Below are 26,256 nucleotides of genomic sequence, written 5' to 3' on the forward strand. Positions count from 1 at the left end.
TGGATAATGTCAAAGGGAGTTAACTCTTGTATACAAAAAGTAAGTTCAACCTGCACAAGGTCTTCTGAGCTATATTCAGATAAATTAATTACCGCGAGCTATCGGGAGATAAGAGGTTTCTCACTGATTCAGAGCTCATTTAACTGTCTTGTCAATATACAGGATTCCTGAGAGTCTTTGTGTTTTTTATTATCTCTCGGGGATTGTACTGTCAAGGCTACTTGAGAAAAAGCAAAAGGCCATGATAATGTTACCTCGAGCAGCAATAAGTAGTTCATTTCAGCTTCTGTGTAGCAGCTTGAGAAGATGCAATAATACTATTTTTGAACAAGGCTTCTGGAAGCTTGTGACTGAGGAGGAGCTATTTCTGCGACGTTTCAAGGCTTTGTGCAGAGATGATTCGTTTAGTATTTAGTTTAGTTTAGAAATGCAGCACAGGAATAGGCCCTTCGGCCCACCAAGTCCGCACCGGCCAGCAATCCCCGCACATTAACACTACTGTACACACACTAGGCAGTGTGGGCAGTGGGCAGGTGCTATAGACCTGAACGGGAAGGTAGACGCTCCCGCCCCCACGAGTCTCGGGCAGATGGGGCTCGTCAGCCTGGGAAGGCAGTCCATCGAGGAGAGGTAAAACTCCGATTTAAAACCTCCACTGCCTTGTGGCCATATCCAGTCATGGAAAAGGCTCCAGGAGTAAACCTCAAGAAAATCCGGAGTCGGAGTCCCTAAGGCAGTTCGTCGTTGTCTACAACCTCGCTCTGGCAGCTCCTGCGACGGCGCTGGTGCCAAACTGTAATGGCCCTGCTGTTCCTTTGGATCGATCAGCGACATGGAGAGGGGGGACGTGCTGCATGGGCAACAGCCTGTCCTCCATATGACATCGCCCAGGCTTGCATCCGACCAGGATGCATCACCCATGGTCAGTCATGACCGAGAGGGGCTTACTACCACACACACTAGGGACATAGCCTCAGAATTAGAGGACATTCTTTCAGGCAGGAGATGAGAATAAATGCCTTTAGTGGTGGTGAATCTGTGGAATTATTTGCCACAGAAGGCTGTGGAGGCCAAGTCAGTGGATATTATTAAGGCAGAGATAGCTAGATTCCTGATCAGTATGGGTGTCAGAGGTAATGGGGAGAAGGCAGAAGAATGGGGTTTGGAGGGAGAGATAGATCAGCCATGATTGAATGACACAATAGACTTGATGGGCCGAATGGCCTAATTCTACTCCCATCATTTATGACATGACAAGTTTACATTTACACATTTGTACCAAGCTAATTAACTTGCAAACCTGTACGTCTTTGGAGTGTGGGAGGAAACCAAAGATATCGGAGTAAACCTACGCGGTCACTGGGAGAACGTACAAACTCCGTTCAGACAAGTTCAGTCAGGATTGAACCCGGGCCTCTGGTGCTGTGAGGTGGTAGCTCTACCGTGCCGCTCCTGGATGGAGGTGATGGAGCCAGGTATGTCTGGAGCTACATATGGAGCTGAATGTCTGTGTATAGTGCCCTCATAATTCTAAGGCAGCTACTGCCCATCAGCCAAAGTAATCAGGCTGTCTGCACCAGATATGACAGATTGCTGATATTGATGGTAAGATATGAAGGTCTGAAGATGGGTCCCGACCCAGAACATCGCCAATCTATGTCCTCCAGAGATGCTGCCTGAATCTGAGTCTGAAGAAGGGTTTCGGCCCGAAACGTTGCCTATCTCCTTCTCTCCATAGATGCTGCTGCACCCGCTGAGTTTCTCCAGCATTTTTGTGTACCTTCGATTTTCCAGCATCTGCAGTTCCTTCTTAAACAACATGCTGCCTGAATAGTTGAGTTTTCCAGCCTTACTAAGGGTACGTTGGTAAACATAGAAAAATAGGTGCAGGAGTAGGCCATTCGGCCCTTCGAGCCATTCAATATGACCATGGCTGATCATCTAAATCAGTACCCCGTTCCTGCTTTTTCCCCATATCCCTTGATTACTTTAGCCGTAAGAGTTAAATCTAACTCTCTCTTGATGTAAGAAATGGTTCAGGTCTCTCGGCAAGTGAGTGAAGTTCCAGTCCAGAGACTGCAATGTCTCCCAACGGCATCTTGCAGAGGGTGAGAGAACCTGGAACAGTACAGGCCCTTCAGCTCACAGTGTCCGTGCCGAACGTTTCAGGCTTCCCACGGCGGCAGCGTTTTGCTTTTTGTTCACACTTTATATAAGACCGACAAAGATGGCGCCCAGGCCAGACGACTCTCTGCATGCTGGAGCTAGAAGTGGACCTGCAATCACTCACGACAAATACTCCACTCTTTTAATCCTCTACTCCACCAGCAGCATGTATTACATTTCCTTCTATCCTGTATCTGTACACTGGACGGCTTGATTGTAATCATATATAATCTTTTCGCTGACTGGATCGCACACGACAAAAAGCTTTTCACTGTACCTCGGTACACGTGTCGATGAACTAAACTAAACTAAACTAAACTACTAGTGGAATGTTTTGTCTGAAGATTATTTCATGATCATTTGCCTGAAAATCATGTCGGGCTGCACAGTGGCGCAGCGGTAGAGTTGCTGCCTTACAGCGACAGAGACCCCGATTCGATCATAACTACCGGTGGTGTCTGTAAGGAGTTTGTCCGTTCTCCCCGTGACCGCATGGGGTTTCTCCGGGTGCTCCAGTTTCTTCCCAAACGCCAAAAACTTGCAGGATAATTGGCTTTTGTAAAAATTGTAAATTGTCCCTAAATTGTAGGGGGTGATCCATGGTCGGTGCAGACTCGATGGGCCGAAGGGCCTGTTTCCTACACAGTATCCCTACACTAAACTACATTTAACTAAACTTCTCTGTTCTTACAATTATTTTCCTTCCCTTCCCATTCCACTCTTCCCTCTACTATTTTTTTTACAAGGGAGTATAGCTGCAATAAAGTTGTCTTTTAAGTTAGCCGTGTGTGACATGTTTACAGCCTTTCAGGCAGTCCTAGGTGTAATGTCAACTTGCTTTTACCATCCACTTACTCTCGATGCCATAAGGGTAACATGACTGATGGTTGAATGAGAGGTTCAAGGCTTTCCCTTGTGGGACCTTGAATCCATCCCACAGGATTCAAAATTTATGGGTCGACAGATTCTGGAAGAGCACTTTAAATAAAATGAGATTTGTTCTTTCTTTTTGAGAGTTGCGATTAGTTGTGTTAAATTTCAATATTTCCAATATTAAGACATTTGACCTTTTACAATAATGTTAAAGGTTGTTTGTCCGTATAAACCGAGAAAATAAAATGAGTTAAAATTTGTTATGGGAATGAAAGATAAAATTAAGCACGACTTTAGATATTTAGTTTACTTTAGTGTACAGAGACAGCATGGAAACAGGTTCTCCAGCCCACCAGGTCCACGCCGACCATCGATCACCCTTCCACTCGTGTTCAATGTTATCCCACTTTCTCATCCACTCCCTACACGTTAAAAGTAATTTACAGAGGGCCAATCAACCTAAACATCCTGCACATTTTTGGGATATTACCGGAGGACCCGGAGGAAAACAGATACCTAAGGGCAGCTCAGTGGCGCAGCGGTAGAGTTGCTGCCTCTCTACATCGGAGACCTGACGTCGGCTGCTGTCCATGTGGAGTTAGCACGATCTCCATGTGACAAACTCCCTGGGTTTCCCAGGGCTGCACTGGTTTTCTTCCGCATCCCAAAGACGTAAGGTTAATCGGCCCTCTATAAATTGTCCCTAGTGTGTGGGGAGTGGATGAGAAAGTGGGACGATGTAGAACTAGTGTGAACGGGTGATCGCTGGTCGGTGAGAACTCGGTGGGCCGAAGGACCTGTTTCCATGTTGTATCTTTCAATCAGTTATTCACTTGAATCCCTCCACAGATGCAGTCTGGCACACTGACCATAAGACATATGGTATATAAGGCATAGGAGCAGATTTAGGTTGTTTGGCCCATCAAGTCTTTTCCGGGGGTAGACAAAAGTGCTGGAGAAACTCAGCGGGTGAGGCAGCATCTATGGAGCGAAGGAAATAGGCAACGTTTCGGGCCGAAACCCTTCTCGGCATTTGATTATGGCTAATCCACTTTGACCTCTCAACCCCATTCTCCTGCCTTCTCCCCGTAACCTTTGTCACCCTTACTAATCAAGAACCTATCAATCTCCGCTTTAAAAATACTCAATGACGGCCTCCACAGCCATCTGTGGTAATGAATTCCACAGATTCACCACCCTCTGGCTAAAGAAATTCCTCCTCATCTCCATTCTAAAGGTACATCCTTTTATTCTGAGGCTGTGCCCTCTGGTCCGAGACTCTCCTACTAGTGGAAACATCCTCTCCTCATCCACTCCATCCAGGCCTTTCACTATCCTGTAGATTTCAATGAGGTCCCTTTAAACTCCAGTGTCGTCAAACACTCCTCTCGTGTGCTGGACATGCGGAGAGAACTAATGTTGAATCAAGGATGGAAGCTTACCCCAATTAATATAAGCAAAGTAACAGTAATTTATAAAATAGGAAAGTTTATGAAGACAAGATTGTCTCTGTCACAGGCTTTTGTTGCTGTTGTTTCTTTGTGCTATCATTAATTTATTGGCCAGCAGTAAACTGTGCTGAATAATTGAACATATGATCCTGCAGTAAACACTTACAATAGATATGTCCTGTTGTGCCTATAGCAGAATTAAGGCCATCTGTATTTGTGAGTATTTTTATTGTTGCTTTTTTAAGATCAAGATTCTAACTTCAAAGTGAAGGCTGACAGTCTTTTATCCAGGAGAGAGGATTCTAAAACTAGAGTGCGCAGGCTTAAAGGTGAGAGGGGAGAGATTTAAGCAGGATCTCAGGGACAACTTTTTCACTCAGAGGATAGTCATGTGGTTTCAGTGGACCACTGCTGTACACTTTGCTAATCGGGGATTGTGCTTCGGTATGGCAATACTTTACTGAACTGTATGTAAAAAAAAAATAATGTCACTGTAGATTGGTACATGTGGTAATAAAGCACTGTTGTATCTGCAATGAGCTGCCAGAGGAAGCTATAGACGTGGAGATATTTGTGACAAAATCATGAGAGGAATAGATCGGGTAGATGCTCAGAGTCTTTACCCAGAGTAGGGGAATCGAGGACCAGAGGACATAGGTTCAAGGTGAAGGGGAAAAGATTTAATAGGAATCCGAGGGGTAACTTTTTCACCAAAGGGTGGCGAGTGTATGGAACAAGTATGGAACAAGCTACCAGAGGAGATAGTTGAGGCTGGGATTATCCCATTGTGTAAGAGACAGTTGGACAGGTACATGGATAGGACAGGTTTGGAGGCATATGGACCAAGCGCAGGCAAGTGGAAATAGTGTAGCTGGGACATGTTGGCCGATGTGGGCAAGTTGGGCCGAAGGGCCTGTTTCCACACTGTATCACTCTATGACCATGATTCCATGACATTTTGAAGACATTTGGACTGATATATGGATAGGAACAGTTTAAGGGCTAGGGGACAAATGCAGGCAATTGGACTAGCCCTATATGCCATCTTGGTTGGTGTGGACAAGGGCCGAAGGGGCCTGTTGCTGTGCTGAACGGCTTTGTGACATTTCATTGTATTACGTACCTCAGTGATAACACAAACCTTCACATAGAATGCAGATCAAGCCACCAGACCATTTGGCCCAGCTTAATCACAACACCAACTGGCTCTATTTAGTTGGTATTGGCTACAAACCGACTACAAACTGTCCTGATTGCCCTTGGGCTTTGGGCTTTTTACACTAATATTAGGATTTCTTAATTTACTGAATTCTTGTTTTGCTTATTACATTATCTGTAAGTACTGTGTTTATAGACCTGCTGTGTTCTGTTTTCAGTACTTTTGACAATCAAACACCAGCAAAGTTTCCCCCACTGATGTTTTGCGCAACACTCTTCAATATCCACATCTAATCGCTGTCTGCGCAAAGGGGTTTCTCCTGAATTTTCAATGTTAAAAGACTTTAGGGTCGGCACATGGATATTCAGGGAACAGAGGGTTATGGGTTTTGTGCAGGTAATAATAATAATAATACATTTTATTTATGGGCGCCTTTCAAGAGTCTCAAGGACACCTTACAAAAATTTAGCAGGTAGAGGAAAAACATGTAAGGGGAATGAAATAAATAGTAGAGACATGACTAGTACACAAAATAAAGACAGAATTCAATACAAAACACAATATGAGGCAATTAATGCACAGATGAAAAGGGAGGGGGACATGGGGCTAAGGATAGGCAGAGGTGAAGAGATGGGTCTTGAGGCGGGACTGGAAGATGGTGAGGGACACGGAATTGCGGATGAGTTGGGGGAGGGAGTTCCAGAGCCTGGGAGCTGCCCTGGAGAAGGCTCTGTCCCCAAAACTGCGGCGGTTGGACTTGTGGATGGAGAGGAGACCGGCTGATGTGGATCTGAGGGACCGTGAGGGTTGGTAGGGGGAGAGGAGGTCAGTGAGATATGGGGGGGGGGCCAGATGGTGGAGGGCTTTGTAGGTGAGGATCAGGATTTTGTAGTTGATCCGGTGGGAGATGGGAAGCCAGTGAAGTTGTTTGAGGACTGGAGTGATGTGATGCCAGGATTTGGTGTGGGTGATGAGTCGGGCGGCTGCGTTCTGGACCAGTTGGAGTCGGTTGATGTAGGTGGAGCTGATGTTCAACACAGACATTGTGGGCCGAAGGGTCTGTTCTTGTGCTGTACTGTTCTGTGCTCAACAAATTCCTTATTATTTTTTTGTATAAAAAATATAATCACGATACAAAACAAAAACAAAAAAAAACGCTCACCACCATTCTACAAAATCACCAAATCATCTAAATTTCCAAACCACTATGTTACAATCCTTACAAATATACTAACTAACTACTATACAACTATGTCCCTCTCTAACACCACCCGGGCACGGACGCAACCCCGAAAAAGGGGCAAGCATCTGGCTCGGGCAAAGCCCTCTTCCGCCTGGCTCCGTGACTCGCGGGTGGCCAGCTTGGCCAGGCCAATTAATTCCTTATTGGTTTTATTAGCGACACAGTTTGATTTACTGTTTGTATTGTAGACCCTGATATTTTCTTAAAAACCTGCCTTCTCTTTCTTTTTAAAGGACGTTTCAATAGACAACAGGTGCAAGAGTAGGCCATTCAGCCCTTCGAGCCAGCACCACCATTCAATGTGATCATGGCTGATCATCCCCAATCAGTACCCCGTTCCTGCCTTCTCCCCATATCCTCTGACTCTGCTATTTTTAAGAGCACTATCTAGCTCTCTCTTGAAAGCATCCAGAGAACCTGCCTCCACCTCCCTCTGAGGCAGAGAATTCCACAGACTCACCACTCTCTGTGAGAAAAAGTGTTTCCTCATCTCTGTTCTAAATGGCTTACTCCTTATTCTTAAACTGTGGCCCCTGGTTCTGGACTCCCCCAACATCGGGAACATGTTTCCTGCCTCTAGCGTGTCCAAACCCTTAACAATCTTATATGTTTCAATGAGATACCCTCTCATCCTTCTAAACTCCAGAGTGTACAACCTCAGCCGCTCCATTCTCTCAGCTTATGACAATCCCGCCATCCCGGGAATTAACCTTGTAAACCTTCGCTGTACTCCCTCAATAGCAAGAATGTCCTTCCTCAAATTAGGGGACCAAAACTGCACACAATACTCTAGGTGTGGTCTCACTAGGGCTCAGTACAACTGCAGAAGGACCTTTCGATAAATTTTGATAAATAGTCATCAACTGATATGGAATGAATGATGAGAAATTAAGGAGAATCCTTGAGCCACAAGAGACTGCAGGTGCTGGAATCCTGAGCAAAACACAGAGTGCTGGAGGAACTCAGGCAGCATCAGTAGGGGGAGTGGACAGGATTGGGTTTCTTCTTCAAGTTGTTGCCTGATCGGCTGAGTATCTCCAGCACTTTGTTGTTTTACTCAAGCTTCCAGCATCTGCAGTTCCTTGTGTCTCCATGCTGGAGGAACTCAGTGGGTCAGGCAGCATCTTGAACCAAAACGCCTCTGCATTTCTCTCTACGGATGCTGCCTAATCCGCTACATTACTCCAGCAGCATGTCTTTTATTGGGGAAAAGGCTGAAATGTCCCGGAATAGCAGAATCAAGAGGTGGCCACACACCAGTTAAAATATTTATGGCGGATAAATTCAATAACATTAAACTAAAGTGTCAATAGGGGTCAGAAAGTCAGCTTCAAGTTATTCCCCTGACATTGAATTTTATTTTATGCCTCTTTTGTTAAAAACAACTGGAGTCGTTTGTTAAAGAAAACTAAGCTCTGTCAAACGCCGTTAGAGACGCTACCTCAGAGTGTCAGAGACCCGGGTTCGACCCCGACCTCGGGTGCTGTCTGTGTGGAGTTTGCACGTTCTCAGTTTCCTCCGATTTCCTCCCACATCCCAAAGATGTGCGGGTTTGTAGGTTAATCGGCCTTCTGTAAATTGCCACTGGCGTGTAGGGAGTGGGCGAGAAAGTGGCATTAAATAGAACGAGTGTGAACAGGCGATCGATGGTCAGTGCAGGCTCAATGGGCCGAAGGGGCTGTTTCCGTGCTGTATCTCTAAACCTCTTTAATTTAGAAGGGTTCAATAGTTCTTGATTGTCACCTATGCACAGCACAGCACAACCGCAAACGCACAGTCGCCCCAATCTTGGCGGCGTTTAAAATAAACAAAATTTAACATTTTTTAAAAATGGGGTTGATAACACGAATACAATGACAGTCTTTGATATCACGGCAGTGTTTGTTGGGGTAGGTTTGAAAGTTCACAACAGTAAGGGGAGGAGAACGCTGATGTTATACGTGAAGTATTTAAGTCCTGACTCTGTACACACGTGCTGCAGAGGATGTTTGGAAAACCAAGCATTCAAGGCCAAGAAATAAATCATGATTTTACAGCGGGGCATGAGCTGACTTATTGCTGTTTTGTGCCAATAGGTAAGCGCTATTGCAGTTTAAAGCCATGTCATCGGTTCTCAAGTCAGTCGAGCGTGCAGGCTTGTCATATGCCTGTGTAATTGTTCCACACCACACTTCCTTTAACTAGTCAGCTGGGGCTGTGCATTTTGTCTTGGAGACTTTGGCCGGTCTGCAGCTGACAAAAGGCTTCTCATCATCCTGTCAGATGTATGCTAACCAGGGTATATCATTTGCAACATTCAGTGGCTCACAAGCAGGTTGTTTCTACAAGGATCTGCTGTCAGTGTGTGTGTGTGTGTGTGTGTGTGTGTGTGTGTGCGTGTGTGTGTGTGTGTGTGTGTGTGTGTGTGTGTGTGTGTGTGTGTGTGTGTGTGTGTGTGTGTGTGTGTGTGGGCGCGTGTGTTGTGTGTGGGTGCGTGTCTTTGTGATTCCATGTGTGAGTGGCTGTGTGTGTGTGAGAGTGACTGTGGGTGTATGACAGTGTGTGTATGTATATATGTGTGTGTGCATATATATATATATATATATATATATATATAAACCTATATGTGTGTGTGTGTGTGTTTATATAGATATATAAAGATGTATATTCGGCCCATACCCTCTCTGGCGTGTTTCATACACCCAGCAATCATTCTGTGAAAATATTACCCATCAGGTTCCTATTTAATCTTTCCCCTTTCACCTTAAGCCTATGTCCTCCGGTTCTTGATTTCCCTACCCCAGGTAGAAGACTTTGTGCGTCTATCCTATCTATTCCCCTCGTGATCATATGTGTGTATTTAGTTTGCCAGTCAAGAGCCCTGCGCCCACCTCTCTCCGCCACTATTTTTTTGCGGTGGATTCTCGAGACTTCCGCCTTGTTTATAAATAAACCATGACCGTTCCCTTGGCCTCTGGGCCTTGCTGAAATAATTGGAGTCAGTTGCCTGAGTTTTCTGAGCCATTACTTCATGGCATTGGCTGTTGAAAGGTTGTTTCCTCAGGGACGAAGCAGCAGCTTGTTTGCTGTGTCCATGTGGCCTATGAAAGTGGTCGGTTATGTCGGGGTTCTGCAAAGAGTTTTGCTGGGTCAGGAACGAGCTGCGTGTTCGTGTTCTAATGATTTCTCGTTGCAAGTAATAAGGGTGACAAACTCTTGCATGACCAAGCTGAAACTGTCTTGTCGCCTACTAAGCTGTTGCTTTCGTTTTAGTGTTTAGTTCAGCCATCCAGGGTGGAAACAGCCCCTCTGCCCGTCGAGTCCACACTGATCACCCATTCACACTAGTTCTATGTTATCCCACTTCCTCATCCACTCCCTCTACACTCTACATTTTTGTTAAAGACAGTAGGAGTGGAACTGAGCTGCTGCCTCACAGCGTCAGAGACCCGAGTTTGAACCTGACTACCGGTGCTGTCCGTGTGGAGTTTGCACGTTCTCTCTGTGACCGCATGGGTTTCATCCTGGTGCTCCAGTACCATCCCACATCCCAAAATCATGCGGATTTTGGCCGATTAGAATTGGCTTCTGTGAATTGCCCCTAGTGTGTAGGGAATGGAGGAGAAAGTGGGATAACATAGAACTAGTGGGAAGGAGTGATTGTTAGTCGGCATGGACATGGTGGGCTGAAGGCCCTGTTTCCACACTGTATCTTTAAACTAAACTAAACAAAAACACTTTTGCACCTCTTTGTACATACATGAGTTAACAGGAATACTGGTGCATAGCTATAATTCTGCAGAAGTGTTTAAGCTGCAGAACTGATTCAGGCTGGGAAATGCAAAGCAGTTTAGTTTTCACCAGCACTCCAGCTGTTTTCCAGATTTACTCTAAATCTCCTGTCAGAGTCGAGTTTCACTCCACAGCACACCCAGCTAAATCTCTGGACCACTCTGTGTTTTGAAATTGGGTTGGGCCCTGTCTGCACTTAATGCAACGTAATAAAAAGGAACTGCAGATGCTGGTTTATACCAAAGATAGCCATAAAATGCAGGAGCAACTCAGCGAGTCAGGCAGCATCTCTGGAGAACATGGACAGGTGACGCTTTGGGTCAAGACCCTTCTTCAGTGAACTACATTTAATACATGCAAGCAGTGTGGACCACAAACTTATAAATACAACTTTTGTTGTTTTGAAGGCAAATCATTTGCTGTACCCTCCATAATGTTTGGGACAAAGACCCATCATTTATTTATTTGCCACTGTACTCCACAATTTGAGATTTGTAATAGAAAAAAAATCACATGTGGTTAAAGTACACATTGTCAGATTTTAATAAAGGCCATTTTTACACATTCTGGTTTCACCATGTAGAAATTACGGCTGTGTTTATACATAGTCCGCCCATTTCAGGGCACCATAATGTTTGGGACACATGGCTTCACAGGCGTTTGTAATTGCTCAGGTGTGTTTAATTGCCTCCTTAATGCAGGTATAAGAGAGCTCTCAGCACCTAGTCTTTCCTCCAGTCTTTCCATCACCTTTGGAAACTTTCATTGCTGTTTATCAACATGAGGACCAAAGTTTTGCCAGTGAAAGTCAAAGAAGCCATTTTGAGACTGAGAAACAATAATAAAACTGTTAGAGACATCAGCCAAACCTTAGGCTTACCAAAATCAACTGTTTGGAACATCATTAAGAAGAAAGAGAGCACTGGTGAGCTTACTAATCGCAAAGGGACTGGCAGGCCAAGGAAGACCTCCGCAGCTGATGACAGAAGAATTCTCTCTATAATAAAGAAAAATCCCCAAACACCTGTCCGACAGATCAGAAACACTATTCAGGAGTCAGGTGTGGATTTGTCAATGAGCACTGTCCACAGAAGACTTCATGAACAGAAATACAGAGGCTACACTGCAAGCTTGGAACAATGTAAACCACTGGTTAGTCGCAAAAATGGATGGCCAGGTTACAGTTTGCCAAGAAGTACTTAAAAGAGCAACCACAGTTCTGGAAAAATGTCTTGTGGACAAATGAGACGAAGATTAACTTATATCAGAGTGATGGCAAGAGCAAAGTATGGAGGAGAGAAGGAACTGCCCAAGATCCAAAGCATACCACCTCATCTGTGAAACACGGTGGTGGGGGTGTTATGGCCTGGGCATGTATGGCTGCTGAAGGTACTGGCTCACTTATCTTCATTGATGATACAACTACTGATGGTAGTAGCATAATGAATTCTGAAGTGTATAGACACATCCTATCTGCTCAAGTTCAAACAAATGCCTCAAAACTCATTGGTCGGCGGTTCAGTCTACAGCAAGACAATGATCCCAAACTGCTAAAGCAACAAAGGAGTTTTTCAAAGCTAAAAAATGGTAAATTCTTGAGTGGCCAAGTCAATCACCTGATCTGAACCCAATTGAGCATGCCTTTTATAGGCTGAAGAGGAAACTGAAGGTGACTAGCCCCTAAAACAAGCATAAGCTAAAGATGGCAGCAATACAGGCCTGGCAGAGCATCACCAGAGAAGACACCCAGCAAAAGGATATGCAACAAAATATTAAGCATGACTACTTTCATTTACATGACATTGTTGTGTCCCAAACATTATGGTGCCCTGAAATGGGGGACTATGTATAGACACTGCTGTAATTTCTACATGGTGAAACCAAAATGTATAAAAATGGCCTTTATTAAAATCTGACAATGAGCACTTAAACTACATGTGATTTTTTTCTATTACAAATCTCCAATTGTGGAGTACAGAGGCAAATAAATAAATGATGGATCCTTGTCCCAAACATTATGGAGGGCACTGAGGATGTTTGTTGAGAGGTTTGATCAGAAGCTGAGGGGCAACTTTTTACTCAGAGGTTGGTGGGTATATGGAACAAGCTGCCAGTTGTGGCTGGTGCAATAACAACATTTAAAAGACTGAAGAAGGGTCCCGACCTGAAACATCGTCTATCCATTTCCTCCACAGATGCTGGCTGGCCCACTGAGTTATTCCAGCACTTTGTGTTTTGTTCAAAATTCCAGCATCTGCAACTTCTTGGGTCAACATTGAAATGACATTTGGACAGGTACATGGGTAGGGAAGGTTGAGAGAGATATGGGCCAAACATGGGCAGGTGGGACTAGTGTGGATGGGGCATGTTGGTCGGCGTGGATAGGTTGGTCTGAAGGGCCTGTTTCCATGCTATATGACTCCAGGATTGGTGCAAACTATGGTTTTGTGCCTTTCCAATATTTGTGCCAATTCTCCCATGATGGGGCTTGGACAGTTTAGTTGAGTTTAGTTTATTGTCATGTGTACCGAGGTACAGTGAAAAGCTTTTGTTGCGAATCAGCGGAAAGACTATGCATGATTCACTCGAGCCATCCACAGTGTATGATATACATGGTAAAAGGAACAACATGTAGTGCAAGATTTAAAGTCCAGTAAAGTCCGATTAAAGGTAGCTCAAGGGTCGCCAATGAGGTAGATTGTTGATCAGGTTGGTGATAGGATGGTTTAGTTGCCTGATAACAGCTGGGAAGAAACTGACCCTGAATCTCACCAGGATCTGAAAGAAAATAGTAGTTGCTTTATAAACCAGTCATCATTTCCTTGAGCTTTGGCCATTGTTTTCTTTATTTTGGACTGACGTAACATACATACATACAATACATACAATTCAATTTATTGTCATTTGGACCCCTTGAGGTCCAAACGAAATGTCGTTTCTGCAGCCATACATTACAAAACAAAAAGACCCGAGACACAACACAGTTTACACAAACATCCATCACATCGTTGTGATGGAAGGCAAAAAAAAAAACTTATCTCTCCACTGCACTCTCCCCCCCGATGTCAGAGTCAAAGTCAAAGTCAAAGCCCCCGGCTGGCGATGGCGATTGTCCCGCGGCCATTAAAGCCACGCCGGGTGATGCAAGGTCGCGCACCGGGTCTTGTTGTTAGAGCACCCGGCGTGCGCTCGCAGAGTCCCGCAGTCATTCCAAGCCGCGCGGGGCGATGGTGTAAGGCCCCGCTCAGGTGCTCTTCAACCCCGCAACTCGGGCGGGAGAAGTCGCCGTTGCGGAAGCCCCGAAAAGCGGTCTCCCAGCAGGGACCCGCGGGCTCCCGGTGCCGCCGTCCGCCAAACCCGCAGTTGCAGCCTCCGAATCTCCGGAGGTCGGGTGGCAGCAGCGTCCACCACAGCTCCACCCGCTCCGCACTCGGCCAGAAAGGAAACGTACCACTTTTGGTTACCACCACCATATAGATGTTTTCTCCCAGTGATGAACTCACAGAACACATTTTGTTCACCTCATTTCTGCGGGTACAAGTAGCAAAGAAGCTCGCAGAAGTAGGAATTATTTAATGCCGTTTAAAATATTCTCACCTTCCTGTGACACGAATAAGATTGAAGCAATCACGTGAGGAATTTGTGCCCAGAAGAATAATTGGAGCAGTACATCAAGGAAGTTAAAGAGAAGACACAAGGAGGCTGGAATCGTAGGTGCGGCATGATGGTGCAGCGGTAGAGTCGCTGCCTTACAGGGCCAGAGACCGGGGTTCCATCCTGACTATGGGTGCTGTCTGTGTCAAGTTCATATGTCCTCCCATTGACTGTGTGGGTTTTCTCCGGGTGCTCTGGTTTCCACCCACACTCCAAAGATGTACAGGTTTGTAGGTTAATTTGGCTTTGGTTAAAAAAAAATGTTAATTGACTCTAGTGTGTAGGATAGTGCTGGGATCGCTGGTCATCACGGACTCGATAGGTCGAAGGGCCTGTTTCTGCACTGTATTTCTAAACTAAACACAAATAGTGCTGGAGGAACTCAGCAGGTCAGGCAGCATTTGAAGAGGGAATGGACAGGCGACGTTTCGGGTTGCAACTCCCCTGACTCTCCATCAGTCTGAAGAAGGGTCCCGACTTGAAAGGTCGGCTGTCCATTCCCTCCACAGATGCTGCCTGACCTCCAGCACTTTGTGCTTTGCTTTGAGGAAGCTAAAGACCTCAGTAGATGACATGCTTTGACAAAAATGGGAAATTATTGCCATCTGATTCGGTCTCGTGATGAGAAAAACCTTTCCCTTCCTCCGCGTGTTTGAGTCAGCCAGTGACTGGAACCAAATAGAATATTTAAACACATACTCACTGCAGCCCTGTGGAGGCTGGCCCTGAAATGTTGCCTTAAAACAACAGCGGAATAAAGCTCTTGTGTGCTATCAAACATTTAGTTTTCAGCTTCAGGTTATTTATAACACTCAGTACTTCTTCACCCCTGGGAAAGTTTCATAGCACCAGAACCAGAAGGTCAGTATTTGCCTTCAGTAATGTTGTGCTAATATATTCAGTTTAGTTTATGAAAGTTCAGCAAGGAGGTATAACTGAAACCGGTATTTTGGTTGGTTTTCCTTGTCAACAGCGTTATTAGCCAGATCCACACCAGATTAACTATGTGCCTCTACCTGCTTGGAAGTCATAGAACGTAGCACAACATAGCACATGGACAGGCAAGGTCTGTGGCAAAACTAATCTCATCTGCATACACATGATCCATATCCCTCCATTCCTTCCATATCCACGTGCCTATCCAAAAGCCTCTTAAGCACCACTGTCATATCCACCTCCACCACCACCCCTCACAGCGTGTTCCAGGCACCCACCACCCACTGTGCAAAAGCACTCACCCCCCTGTCTGCACTCCTCCTTTAAACCTTGCCCCTCTCACCCTAAAGCCGTACCCCCTAGTCTTTGGTATTTCCACCCTGGGAGAAAGGTTCTGACTGTCTCCCTTATCTCTGCCTCTCATTCCCAGAGGCGTGGCCACAGCTACTCTTAGATATAGTCACAATGACAGTCAAGGTAGTAGTTTTACTTGTGGAGGTGCTTTGGTGATCAGGAAGGTTCTAGAGTGGCGGTGGAGTTGCCAGTGGCAACAGGCAAGTGAATGGGCTCCTTGGCAGATGAGGTTTGTGTACGGAAATGTTATTGAAAGGAGAACTAGACGTCAATGAAAGGTGTAGCAGGCGATATCGGAAGCAGGGACGTGGGAGGTAGGTAATGAGGCATCAAAGCTTAATTGTGGCGCAGCTGGTAGAGCCGCTACCCTCACAGCGCCAGAGACCCGGGCTCCATCCTGACCTCAGGTGCTGTCTGAGTGTGGAGTTTGCACATTCTCCCTGTGACTGTGTGAGTTTCGCCCGGTTTTCTCTCACGTCCCAAAGACGTGCAGGTTTGTAGGTTAATTGGCCCTCTGTAAATTGCCCCTGGAGTGTAGGGAGTGGATGAGAAAGTTGGATAACATAACTAGTGTGAACGTGTGATCGATCGATGGTCGCTGTGGACTCAGTGCACCAAAGGGCCAGTTTCCATGGTGTATCTAAACTCGTGTGAACGGGTAATCGATGGTCAGCGTGGATTCGCTGGGCCAAAGAGCCTGTTGTCGTGCTGTATCTCTAAACTAAACCAGTGTGAACTGCTTGTTTTGGTCGGCATGGACTCTGCGGGCTGACGGGCCTGTTGCCGTGCTGTATCTCTGAACTTAACTAGTGTGAATTGGCGATCGGTGGTCGGCATGGATTCGGTGGGCCGAAGGGCCTGTTGGCATGCTGTATCTCAATACTAAACTAGTGTGAACTGTTTATGATTGTCGGCGTGGACTTGGTGGGCCAAAGGGCCTGTTTCCATGTTGTATCTCTGAACTGAACTGGTGTGAACTGGTGTTCGATGGTCGGCGTGGATTCTGTGGGCTGAAGGGCCTGTTACCGTGCTGTATCTCAGAACTAAATGTCTACGTGGCTTCTGGCTGCCAGGGTGAGTGAACGGAATCATATTCTGTGCCACAGTGACATACACAGGCTGAAGACTGCAGCTGCATTTAAACAGACCTAACACTGCAAGCCCCTCTGCTCTAATTGTGCCTTCATGAAACCACGGTACGAACTGTGCAGTACCATCACCAGCTACAGACATGGCAGCTCCTGCTGCTAAACGTAGTCACATTGTGAATCACTTTTCCTAAGGGACATACGTGTGCATTTGGAGGGGGAAGAATTTATCGTTGCCCACAGACTGATGTTGCTATATTGGACACTTGCAAATCGTATCTGTGTTTCTTAGGAATTATCGTGTTAGTAGATTCTTCCGGTGGTTTGAGAGATAATTTTACGATATATTAATCAGATCGTGTTCCACTTCAATGCAACGGTCAAACTCCCATAGAGTTCTGATTTAAATCTATTTACAATCTCAAACTTCAAGTGCAGAATGCATTTTTATTATTATTTTGTACAATTTTATGATTGTTTTTCATGCTGCTGTGGTCAAGGGTACCACTAAAATTGTGGCACAGTTGTACTGCACGGAAACAGGTCATTTGGCCCAACTCGTCCATGCTGGTTTAGGTTGGTTTATTTTATTGTCACGTGTACCAAGGTGCAATGAAAAGCTTTTTTGTTGCGTGCTATCCAGTCAGCGGAAAAACTATACATGATTACAATCGAGCTGATCACAGTGTACAGATACAGCATAAAGGGAATAACATTTAGTGCAAGATAAAGTCCAGTAAAGTCTGATTCAAGATAGTTCGAGGGTCTCCAATGAGGTAGATTGTTGGTCAGGACCTCTCTCTAGTTGGTGAGAGGATGGTTCAGTTGCCTGATGGTAGCTGGGAAGAAGCTGTCCCTGAATCTGGAGGTGTGCGTTTTCACACTTCAGTACCTCTTGCTTAACTTAGCGGGTCAGGCAACTTCTGTGGAGGGAATGGACAGATGAGATTATGGGTCAGAACACATCTTCAGAAATGGTGTGCGATTGGATCTCAGTTTGGTCTCTCACCATTTTGCACATTTGGGTAATTCTGACTCTTGGTTCCTGATTGAAACATCGGTGTTGTGTAGACATTTCGTGCCATGCTCTTGAAACATTTCTGTAAGGTATATTCTGTGTAGTATCGTGAGGATGTGAGCTGCATTCTCTCCTGGTCAAGAGAAATGTATTTGTACAAATAAACAATTCTGTAGCTATACATAGAACACACAGTAGAACAGTGCAGCATATAAATTGGTCCTTCACCTACAATCTCCCTGCCGAACATGATGCCGTTAAACCAATCTCCTCTGCCTCCAGGTGATCCATATCCCTCCATTCCATGCAAATCACTGCTTGTCCAAAAGTCTCTTAAATGCCGCTATTGCATGTGCTCCCAGCTCCCAACCCTAGCAATGCATTCCAGGTACCCACCACCCTCTGTGTAATAAAAAATCATACCCCGCTCATCTCCTTTAGACTTTTCCCCTCTCACCTTAAAGCTATACCCTCTAATATTTGGCATTTCCACTCTGGGGAGAAAGGTTCTGACTCTCTACCCTATCTCTGCCTCTCATCATTTTATATGCTTCTAATATTTTGACATATTTGTGATTGATAACAAAAGCTACAAGTCACGACACAGTATGAATGTCTCAAAATATTATTTTCTTCGGGATCCTTAACCCTATGTTAAACTCTCAAATGTACATTTAATATTTTATCAGTAGAATGGTGAAAATATTCATTAATTGCGTTTTTTTTTAAAAAGATGAGGCAGTCTACGTGGACACTAGCTAACCGTATCAGTGTTTCTAGGGAATTATCGTGTTAGTAGATTCTTCCAGTGGTTTGAGAGATAATTTTAAGATATATTAATCAGATCGGATTCCACTTCAATGCAACGGTCAAACTCTCATAGAGTTCTGATTTAAATCTATTTACAATCTCAAACTTCAAGTGCAGAATACATTTTTATTATTATTAATACCAATTTTATGATTGTTTACGGATATACTTACTTCTGTTGAATACTCAACTCCCCTCTGAACACTAGAAATACTTGCTTAATGTCTTTGCAGCTCTAGAACCTTTGAGTAAATCTCAAAGGCGCTTTCAATACAGAGGTAAGTACCGCAGTGTGTTATTGTAAAATTCTATTAAAATCCCCAAGAATAAAAAAAATCTCCATAATGTTTATTTCATGATGAATAATGAATAACTTGTATTTTGGATTTAACGTATTTATCACCAACCAAACCCTATATGGACTTTTTATGGAGTGTGGGGTTATGTTTGTGTAATAGTCCTTTGGAAATGATTTGCATGTCTTTAATTTATTTTCATTGCGAATGCAGCAGAGAAACGACAAGGTTTGCAGGAGTACGGGCGGTATCAGGGACTCAGTGACAATCGCTTCCTTTGTCTTTCTTTAAAAAGAGATCTAGCTCCACACAGTGTCAAGTCTCCTGCCTTGGAATTATTCAAATTATGTTTTATTTATACAAGATTGCATTGCAGATCTGCGGAGATTATGGAAATCACTTTCAGGGCTGCCACCGCAATTTTAAGAAGTTTATCACTGCGTTCAGATAGACAATCAGATTAAGAAATTCTCTAGTCTTGATCTTTGTGTGTGTGTGTGTGTGCGTTCTTTGCAAGTACACTGGAACTCAGTCCAACATTGTAATCTAGGTGTGGTGTGTTTGAGGCACACCATCATTTTGGGCACATTAAGTACTTTCAGCAGTCTGTAATTAGATGTTTGAACAGTTGCCAGTCCATTGGAACACATCACGGCTCAGAAACCCAACGCAAAGTTGGAGATGTTGCAGGAATGAAGCTCGCCTCATGGCTTTGAACTTTTGCGATGGGTTTATGATGTGCGTGATGGTGTCAATACAAGCAGTGCGGATCTTAAAGTCTGTGTGGAAGATGCGTTGCTGGAGTGATAGGAACATGATTTTGAATGATATCTACCACACCAGCCAACGACAGCAGAGTGTTGAACAAAGTCTGGACAGTGAAATCTCTGCACCTGGAGCCCCGCGAGATGAATAATTAAACATTTGAAGGGGGAAAATAGTGACGGATACAGCACTGAATGGCATCCCTCATTGTGTGCAGCTCCACTTAAGTAAAGAACCTAATTCCTACTGGGATGTTCATGCATATACAAATAAAGCACACAATACACGCCTGCTACTTCGTTGCAGCCCAAGACAGTCTATACCGAAGGGAATTAGACTGCCTGTAATCCAGCGATTTTAAAATCAAGTGGAGTGGTTTAGCCATTGCTTTGCATAGTGATTTAAGTGAGTATTATTTTCCTACACTGCAATTTAATATTTCTTAAACTTCAGACAATATTAGACTGATCCCTGGCTGGTATAATAGTTCGGGGATTTAAACAACAGCATCACCATCGCTTTAAATTTTGCTCATTAAAGTGGAACTTAAGGGCGGCACTATGGAGTAGCAGGTAGTGCTGCTGCCTCACAGCCGCAGAGACCCGGGCTCGATCCTGACCTCGGGTGCTTGTCTGTGTTGAGTTTGTACTATCCCCCAGCGTTTCCCAATGGGTTTTCGCTGGGTGCTCTGGTTTCATCCCACGTCCCAAAGATGTGGGGGCTTGTAGGTCAATTGTAGGCCTCTGCAAATTGCCCCTCATGTGCAGGGAGTGGATGAGAAAGTGGGATAACATAGAACTAGTGTGAACGGGTGAACGATGGTCGGTGGACTCGAAGGGCTGAGGGGTTGTACTATTCCAAGCTCTATATATGGAAGGTCAATAAATCATAGCTTCATGAGCGACACCCAGCTCCCAAAAAATAGGCAATTAAAAAAAACAATTACAGATAAACGTATCAATGAAATAAGGTGGGATGTGGTTCCAGCTTAAAAAGATAGCAGTGTTTAAATGATATAGGCTGAAATAAAAGTTTAACATATGCAACAATAGTTGTTTGTGAGATGATGGCCATTTCTACTAATTGTTGTCGTCCCTTTCTGTGGCCTGTCTCAGGAACCAGGAGAGCAGTCACATTAAGATGCAGTTTTATCGCGAAGCCTCCCTGTTTTTTTGCGTGGTTCCCTTTGCAACACGAAAGCAAATAAGTCAGTCCCCGAGCATTGGCTGAAGATGAAAAGCTATAATATATTTATGCTTTCAACTGTACAGCTGTTTATCTCGGGCTGTTGCTGGTCAATGCTGGTATTCCATGTGTCAGTGAACAAATTCTCTTGATAACTCAAGCTGTGGTTCACACATCACTGTAGCTTCAACTGTCGAACAATGCAATCCCTCAGCGTTTCGCAGCCCCCGAGACTCTCCTGGCTGGCTCTCGTTTCACTCTTGGCAGTGTGCCCTAATGATATCCCTCAGGACCCTTCAGACCCTGTTCTTTTCCATATTTAATCATGTTATTTTAATCCTGGAGATGAGCAAATTATTGGTGCCGACGTGACCTTTTCACTGTTTTTTTTTTGTATATGTATCATTAAACGATTTTAGCACGAGGTCCAACGGTCGACTCTTTAGTTTTGTGCTTTGCTGTAGATTTCTGGTCAATTTTGTTTGTTAAAGGTATTGTTCTTTTTCACTTACAGTTAACGGCATGTGTTCATGCATCAGCTGCAATGATCTATCCCATGTACTGGCAGCATATTTACATCCCAGTGCTTCCATCCCACCTGCTGGACTATTGCTGGTAAGGATTCTAATCGACTGTGGAGAGACCCCTGCTCTACTTACCATTGTAGACTTTACCATTGTAACTCTGGCTGACAGCGGGGAGACTGTGTATTAATGCAACAACGTCAGGAGGTGTACAAAATCACCAATGATGCACCGACCACAGGCTAATCATTGCAGATGGGTGTTGCGTAGGCTGTTTGGATATGATCTTCCCTTTAACAAGAGGAGAGAATTGCATAAGTGCATCTCATAGCCTTTAAAAGCTGTGGCAGAACTTAGTTTATTTATTGTCATTCATTTCTCCGTGACATTTGCGCAGTTAAAAAAAAGATGAAAGATATTTTCAGCAGATTGATATGGGCTCATTTGTTAGATCTCGGCAATATGTTTGAAGCTGATGCCAGTTAAGTTTTTAACAGTGGAATGTGGAGTATATAGGGCGGCACAGTGGCGCAGCGGTAGAGTTGCTGCCTCACCACGCCAGAGACTCATGTTCGACCCTAACTATGGGTGCTGTCTGTACGGAGTTTGTACATTCTCCCTGTGACCACGTGGGTTTTCTCCGGGTGCTCCGGTTTCCTCCCACGCTCTAAAAATGTGCAGGTTTGTAGATGAATTGGCTTTTGTAAATTGGCACTGGTGTGCAAGATAGAGCTAGTGTACAGGTTAATTGCTGGTCAGCGTGGACTCGGTGGGCCGAAGGGCCTGTTTCCACACTGTATCTCTTAAAAATAACTTTTTTAAAACAAAGTCTATCGAGTTATGAGAGGCATAGATAGAGAGTCAGAACCATTTCTGCATGGTGGGAATGTCAAAGACTCGAGGGCAGAGCTTTAAGGTGAAAGGGGTAAAGTTTAAAGGGCATGTGAGGGGCAAGCTTTTTCTTACACAGAGTGATGTGTGCCTGGAATCCACTGCTAGAGGCGGTGGTTGAGGCAGATGCGACAGTGATGTTTAAGAGGCTTTCAGGTAGGCACATGAATGGCGGTCAATTCTCAATCCACGTCAACAATGGTGTTGTGGATCAAACTTGTCTCCGTCAATAAATGAGTTGATAATTAAGGCAAGGGATATTCCTTCTTGTCTTGCTGCTGTCAAGTTTAGAAAGTGTTGAGAAAGCTCTGGTGGTACCCGCTGTAGGCAGACAAGCTATCGAGTTCAATCCCACCCATTCTTCTCTACGCAGCAAAAGTATAAGATTAAAAGTAGCCCCTTGACTTGAATATCGTTTAATGAAGTGACTGGGGCCTTGGATGTAGGTAAGGATATGGAATCTTGGCAGTTCAGGTTGCAGTCTCGTCCTTCACACTGATGCAGCCGGTAAAGCATCTGCCTCACAGCGCCAGAGAAGCGGGTTCGACCCTGACCTCAGGTGTGTGGAGGTTGTACATTCTCCCTGTGACCATGTGGGTTTTCTCCAGGTGCTCCGGTTTCCTCCCACAAAGACTTGCAGGTTTGTAGGTTAATTGGCCATCTATAAGTTGCCCCCAAGTGTGTAGGGAGTGAATGGGAAATTGGAATAACATAGAACTAGTGGATAGTTGGCGTGGACTCGAGGGGCCTATTTCAAGTCTGCCATTGTCCACTCAGAAAGTCAGTGACCACATACGATCTCGTGCAGAAGCCTAGGTGCATCGTTGGACTTAGTAGAGCTGATGTGGCTACAAGAGGACATTGCTGGCAAGTTTCAGTTGTGATTGCCTGTAATACATTGCCATTCCTTCATCATCAATTAACCCTGACACTAAACCCTAACCCTGCAGGATCTGAGCAAGACACAAAATGCTGGAGGAACTCAGCAGGTCAGGCTTCCTCTGTGGAGGGAAATGGACAAACAACTTCTCGGGTCGTGAGAATGGAGAAATACCCTATTAGACCGACCCGACGCGCCTGTCCTTTACCTCCACAGATGCTGACTGACCTGTTGAGTTTCTCCAGCACTTTGTGGGTTGCTCAAGATCCCAACATCTGCAGAGTCTTGTATCCTAGCATGGCAGATTTCATAGCTCTCCCTTACTTTTGTGTGTCCTACATAGGGTGTTTTAGTTTAGTTTAGTTTAGTTTAGAGATACAGCATAAATCGACAAATGATCGCCCGTTCTATGTTATCCCAGTTTGGCATCCTACACATTAGTGACAATTTACAGCAGCTAATTAACCTACAAACCTGCACGTCTTTGGGAAGTGGGAGGAAACCGGAGCACCCGGAGGAAGCCCATGTTGTCACAGGTAGAACGTGCAAACTCCACACTGACAGTACCCGAGGTCAGGAGCAAACCCGGGTCTCTGGCGCTGTGAGGCAGAAACTCTACCGCTGCCAAAATATGATAGGAAGGAACTGCAGATGCTGGTTTATACCAAAGATAGACATAGAGTCCTGGAGTTACTCAGTGGGTCAGGCAGCATCTCTGGAGCAAAAGGATAGCTGACGTTTCAGACAGTGCCGCCCCCTAAGAAGAAAATTCTAACAACTAAATCCTAAAATGATTGCAATTTCCAACCATGTTTTTATGTGTTGCAATTGTTGAATAGGAATCCTACCACAGAGCTTCATTCTTTAAAGAAAGGAAGTCCAGTTGTGAAACTGTAGTTAACAATTATCAGACATCTAATATTTAATACCCTATGGAGAAATGTGTTGTGGGTAAGACTTCTGCTAGGTGCCAATTTAAAACAACTTCATTTTAAGCACTGCAGCTGCTAAAGTGATTCTGTTTCGAATTCCCAGTTGACCAAAATTGAAATGTCATATAAATATTGTAAATTTATTGTTAATGTTACTGTGAAATTTATAGGGTGCACTTTCTAATCAGTGTTGTTACAACGTTAGACTTTAGAGATGCAGCGTGGAAACGGACCCTTCGGCCCACCGAGTCTGTGCCGACTAGCGATCCTACTATCCCACATGGGCACTGTCCTACACACTAGGGACAATTTACACTTTTTACAGTAGCCAATTAACCTACAAACCTGCATGTCTTTGGAGTGTGGGAGGGAACCGGAGCACCCGGAGGACACCCACGAGGTCACAGGGAGAACATGCAAACTCCGTACAGGCAGCACCCGTTGTCAGGATCAAACCTGGGTCTCTGACACTGTAAGGCAGCAACTCTACTGCTGCCATCCTTAATTGTTGACCAAAGTGATTTGAGTGGCTAGAGTCCCTGCTTCCTTAGTAGAATGTGTGCATCAGGCTGTTTACTATGATCATATATATTTAGTAGTGGGCAGGAGGAAGGAGGTACAATATAGTGTGCGATTGGTGACCTCTTGTTTATTGTATTTATATATAGCATTATCTTATCTGATAGGATAGCATGCAAACAATGCTTTTCACTGCTCCTCAAATAACGTGACATTAATAAACCTAACCATAAACTGATGTGTGGAAGCTGGAAGAACTCAGAAGGCCAGGCAGCATCTGTGGAAGGAAACAGATCGGTGACATTTCAGATCAGGACCCTTTTTCAGTCTGAAGAAACCACGTTTGAGCTCCACTCAAGATTCCTGCAGTTTCTTATGTCTCCATTATTCTACAATGATCTTTTTATTTTACATGCCCACAGGGCTCGATCATAGATTTCAGGGTTTTAGGTAACTTAAAAGTCGTATTTTATAATTTTTCTGTGCTGTTTTATTCACAAAGTTTGATCAGGAGTTACTAAATATATTAATGGTGCAGCATGCTTGTGGAAGATGTGGGTATTTCACGAAAAGGTTGTAAACATCAAAATCGGAACCCCAAACTATTAATTACACCTGGAATTACATAATGAAGTTATTGTGTTGAAACTCCCTGCTACATATAGCACAGGATGCCAATCTTGCAGATTCATTAGGGAATGGGGAAGTGTTTTGGGATTACATTTCTGGCAGGGTTTATGTTACTGTTTACACAAATTAAGCTAATCATGACGATTCAAAAATAGAGATTAAAACGTTATTGGCTAGAGACTGCATTCTCTGTACTGCGAATAGCAGAGGCAAACGTTTTAGCCATTCAGAAAAAATCTCTGCTCGTTTAGGCAAATTTGCTCCATGTTTAAAAACTAAATCCAGTGCAGGGTTTAATAACAGCACGCTGCCTGAAATTGTGGGACACCTTTGGCCCCCCTGTTCCCTCCGTAGTGTTGGACTGCAGAATTAATCGGAAGCATTTCGTAACGAAGAGTATCCTGATATTTCTGCGTGAAATATCAAGCGCAGGCGGTTGTCAGTGCTAATTGCTAATGCCAGACTCAGTTGTTTCAGAAGCCACCTCTCATGCTGTGGCTAAAAAACCAGCGAGGGAGTTGTCAGTACGTTTAGATGTAATATTGTGATGGGAAATGAATCTTTGAATCCCGCGTTAAATTGATCACTTGGTGGTCCGGGTTCTGATGTTATTTTTCGGTTCAGTTTATTGCAGGGAAGTCAGTTTACAGGATGAATGCACACTTAGTGTCTGCAAGAGCGATTTCCCGAAAAGGGAGCAAATGCTTATCATTTAGCTTACCTACTCTGCATAAAGTGAGGACAGCAATTGTATGGGGAAATTACCGCTTTAACAAATTAAATCCTTCAGTAAAAGGAGGCCTTGTTAACAGTCGCCCATCTCACCTATAATTTCCCTGCCAAAGAAGCATTACTTCATAATTTACCAATTGTTTTCCATTTAATATAAATATGTATGTGTACATGCAAAACCCGCACTATTGGTGTCTGCTGTTATATGCGAACATTTTCAGATTTCACACATTATTCTTGCACAGCAAGTATTTTCCCACTTAAAAGTTGTGTCCTCGAATTCTCAAATTATTATTTCATTGAGTCCAATATGTTTGTAGAAAGCCTGGTATCTTTGCACGCCAATCCAGCTGTTCTGTTTGATCTTGGAACTGGCCTG

General features: G+C 44.4%; 1 protein-coding gene across 2 annotated transcripts in view; it reads left to right on the top strand.

Moving 5' to 3' along the window:
• The window catches only part of dennd1b (DENN domain containing 1B), a 280,956-nt gene that overhangs the window by 174,107 nt on the left and 80,593 nt on the right, over window positions 1-26,256 (top strand). For both annotated transcript variants that reach the window (XM_033027984.1, XM_033027985.1), the window contains one exon: window positions 21,284-21,384. In XM_033027984.1, the coding sequence (XP_032883875.1) occupies window positions 21,284-21,384 (101 nt within the window). The remainder of the gene's footprint in view (window positions 1-21,283; window positions 21,385-26,256) is intronic.

Source organism: Amblyraja radiata, chromosome 10 (assembly GCF_010909765.2).
Source record: "Amblyraja radiata isolate CabotCenter1 chromosome 10, sAmbRad1.1.pri, whole genome shotgun sequence".
Lineage (NCBI taxonomy): Eukaryota > Metazoa > Chordata > Chondrichthyes > Rajiformes > Rajidae > Amblyraja > Amblyraja radiata.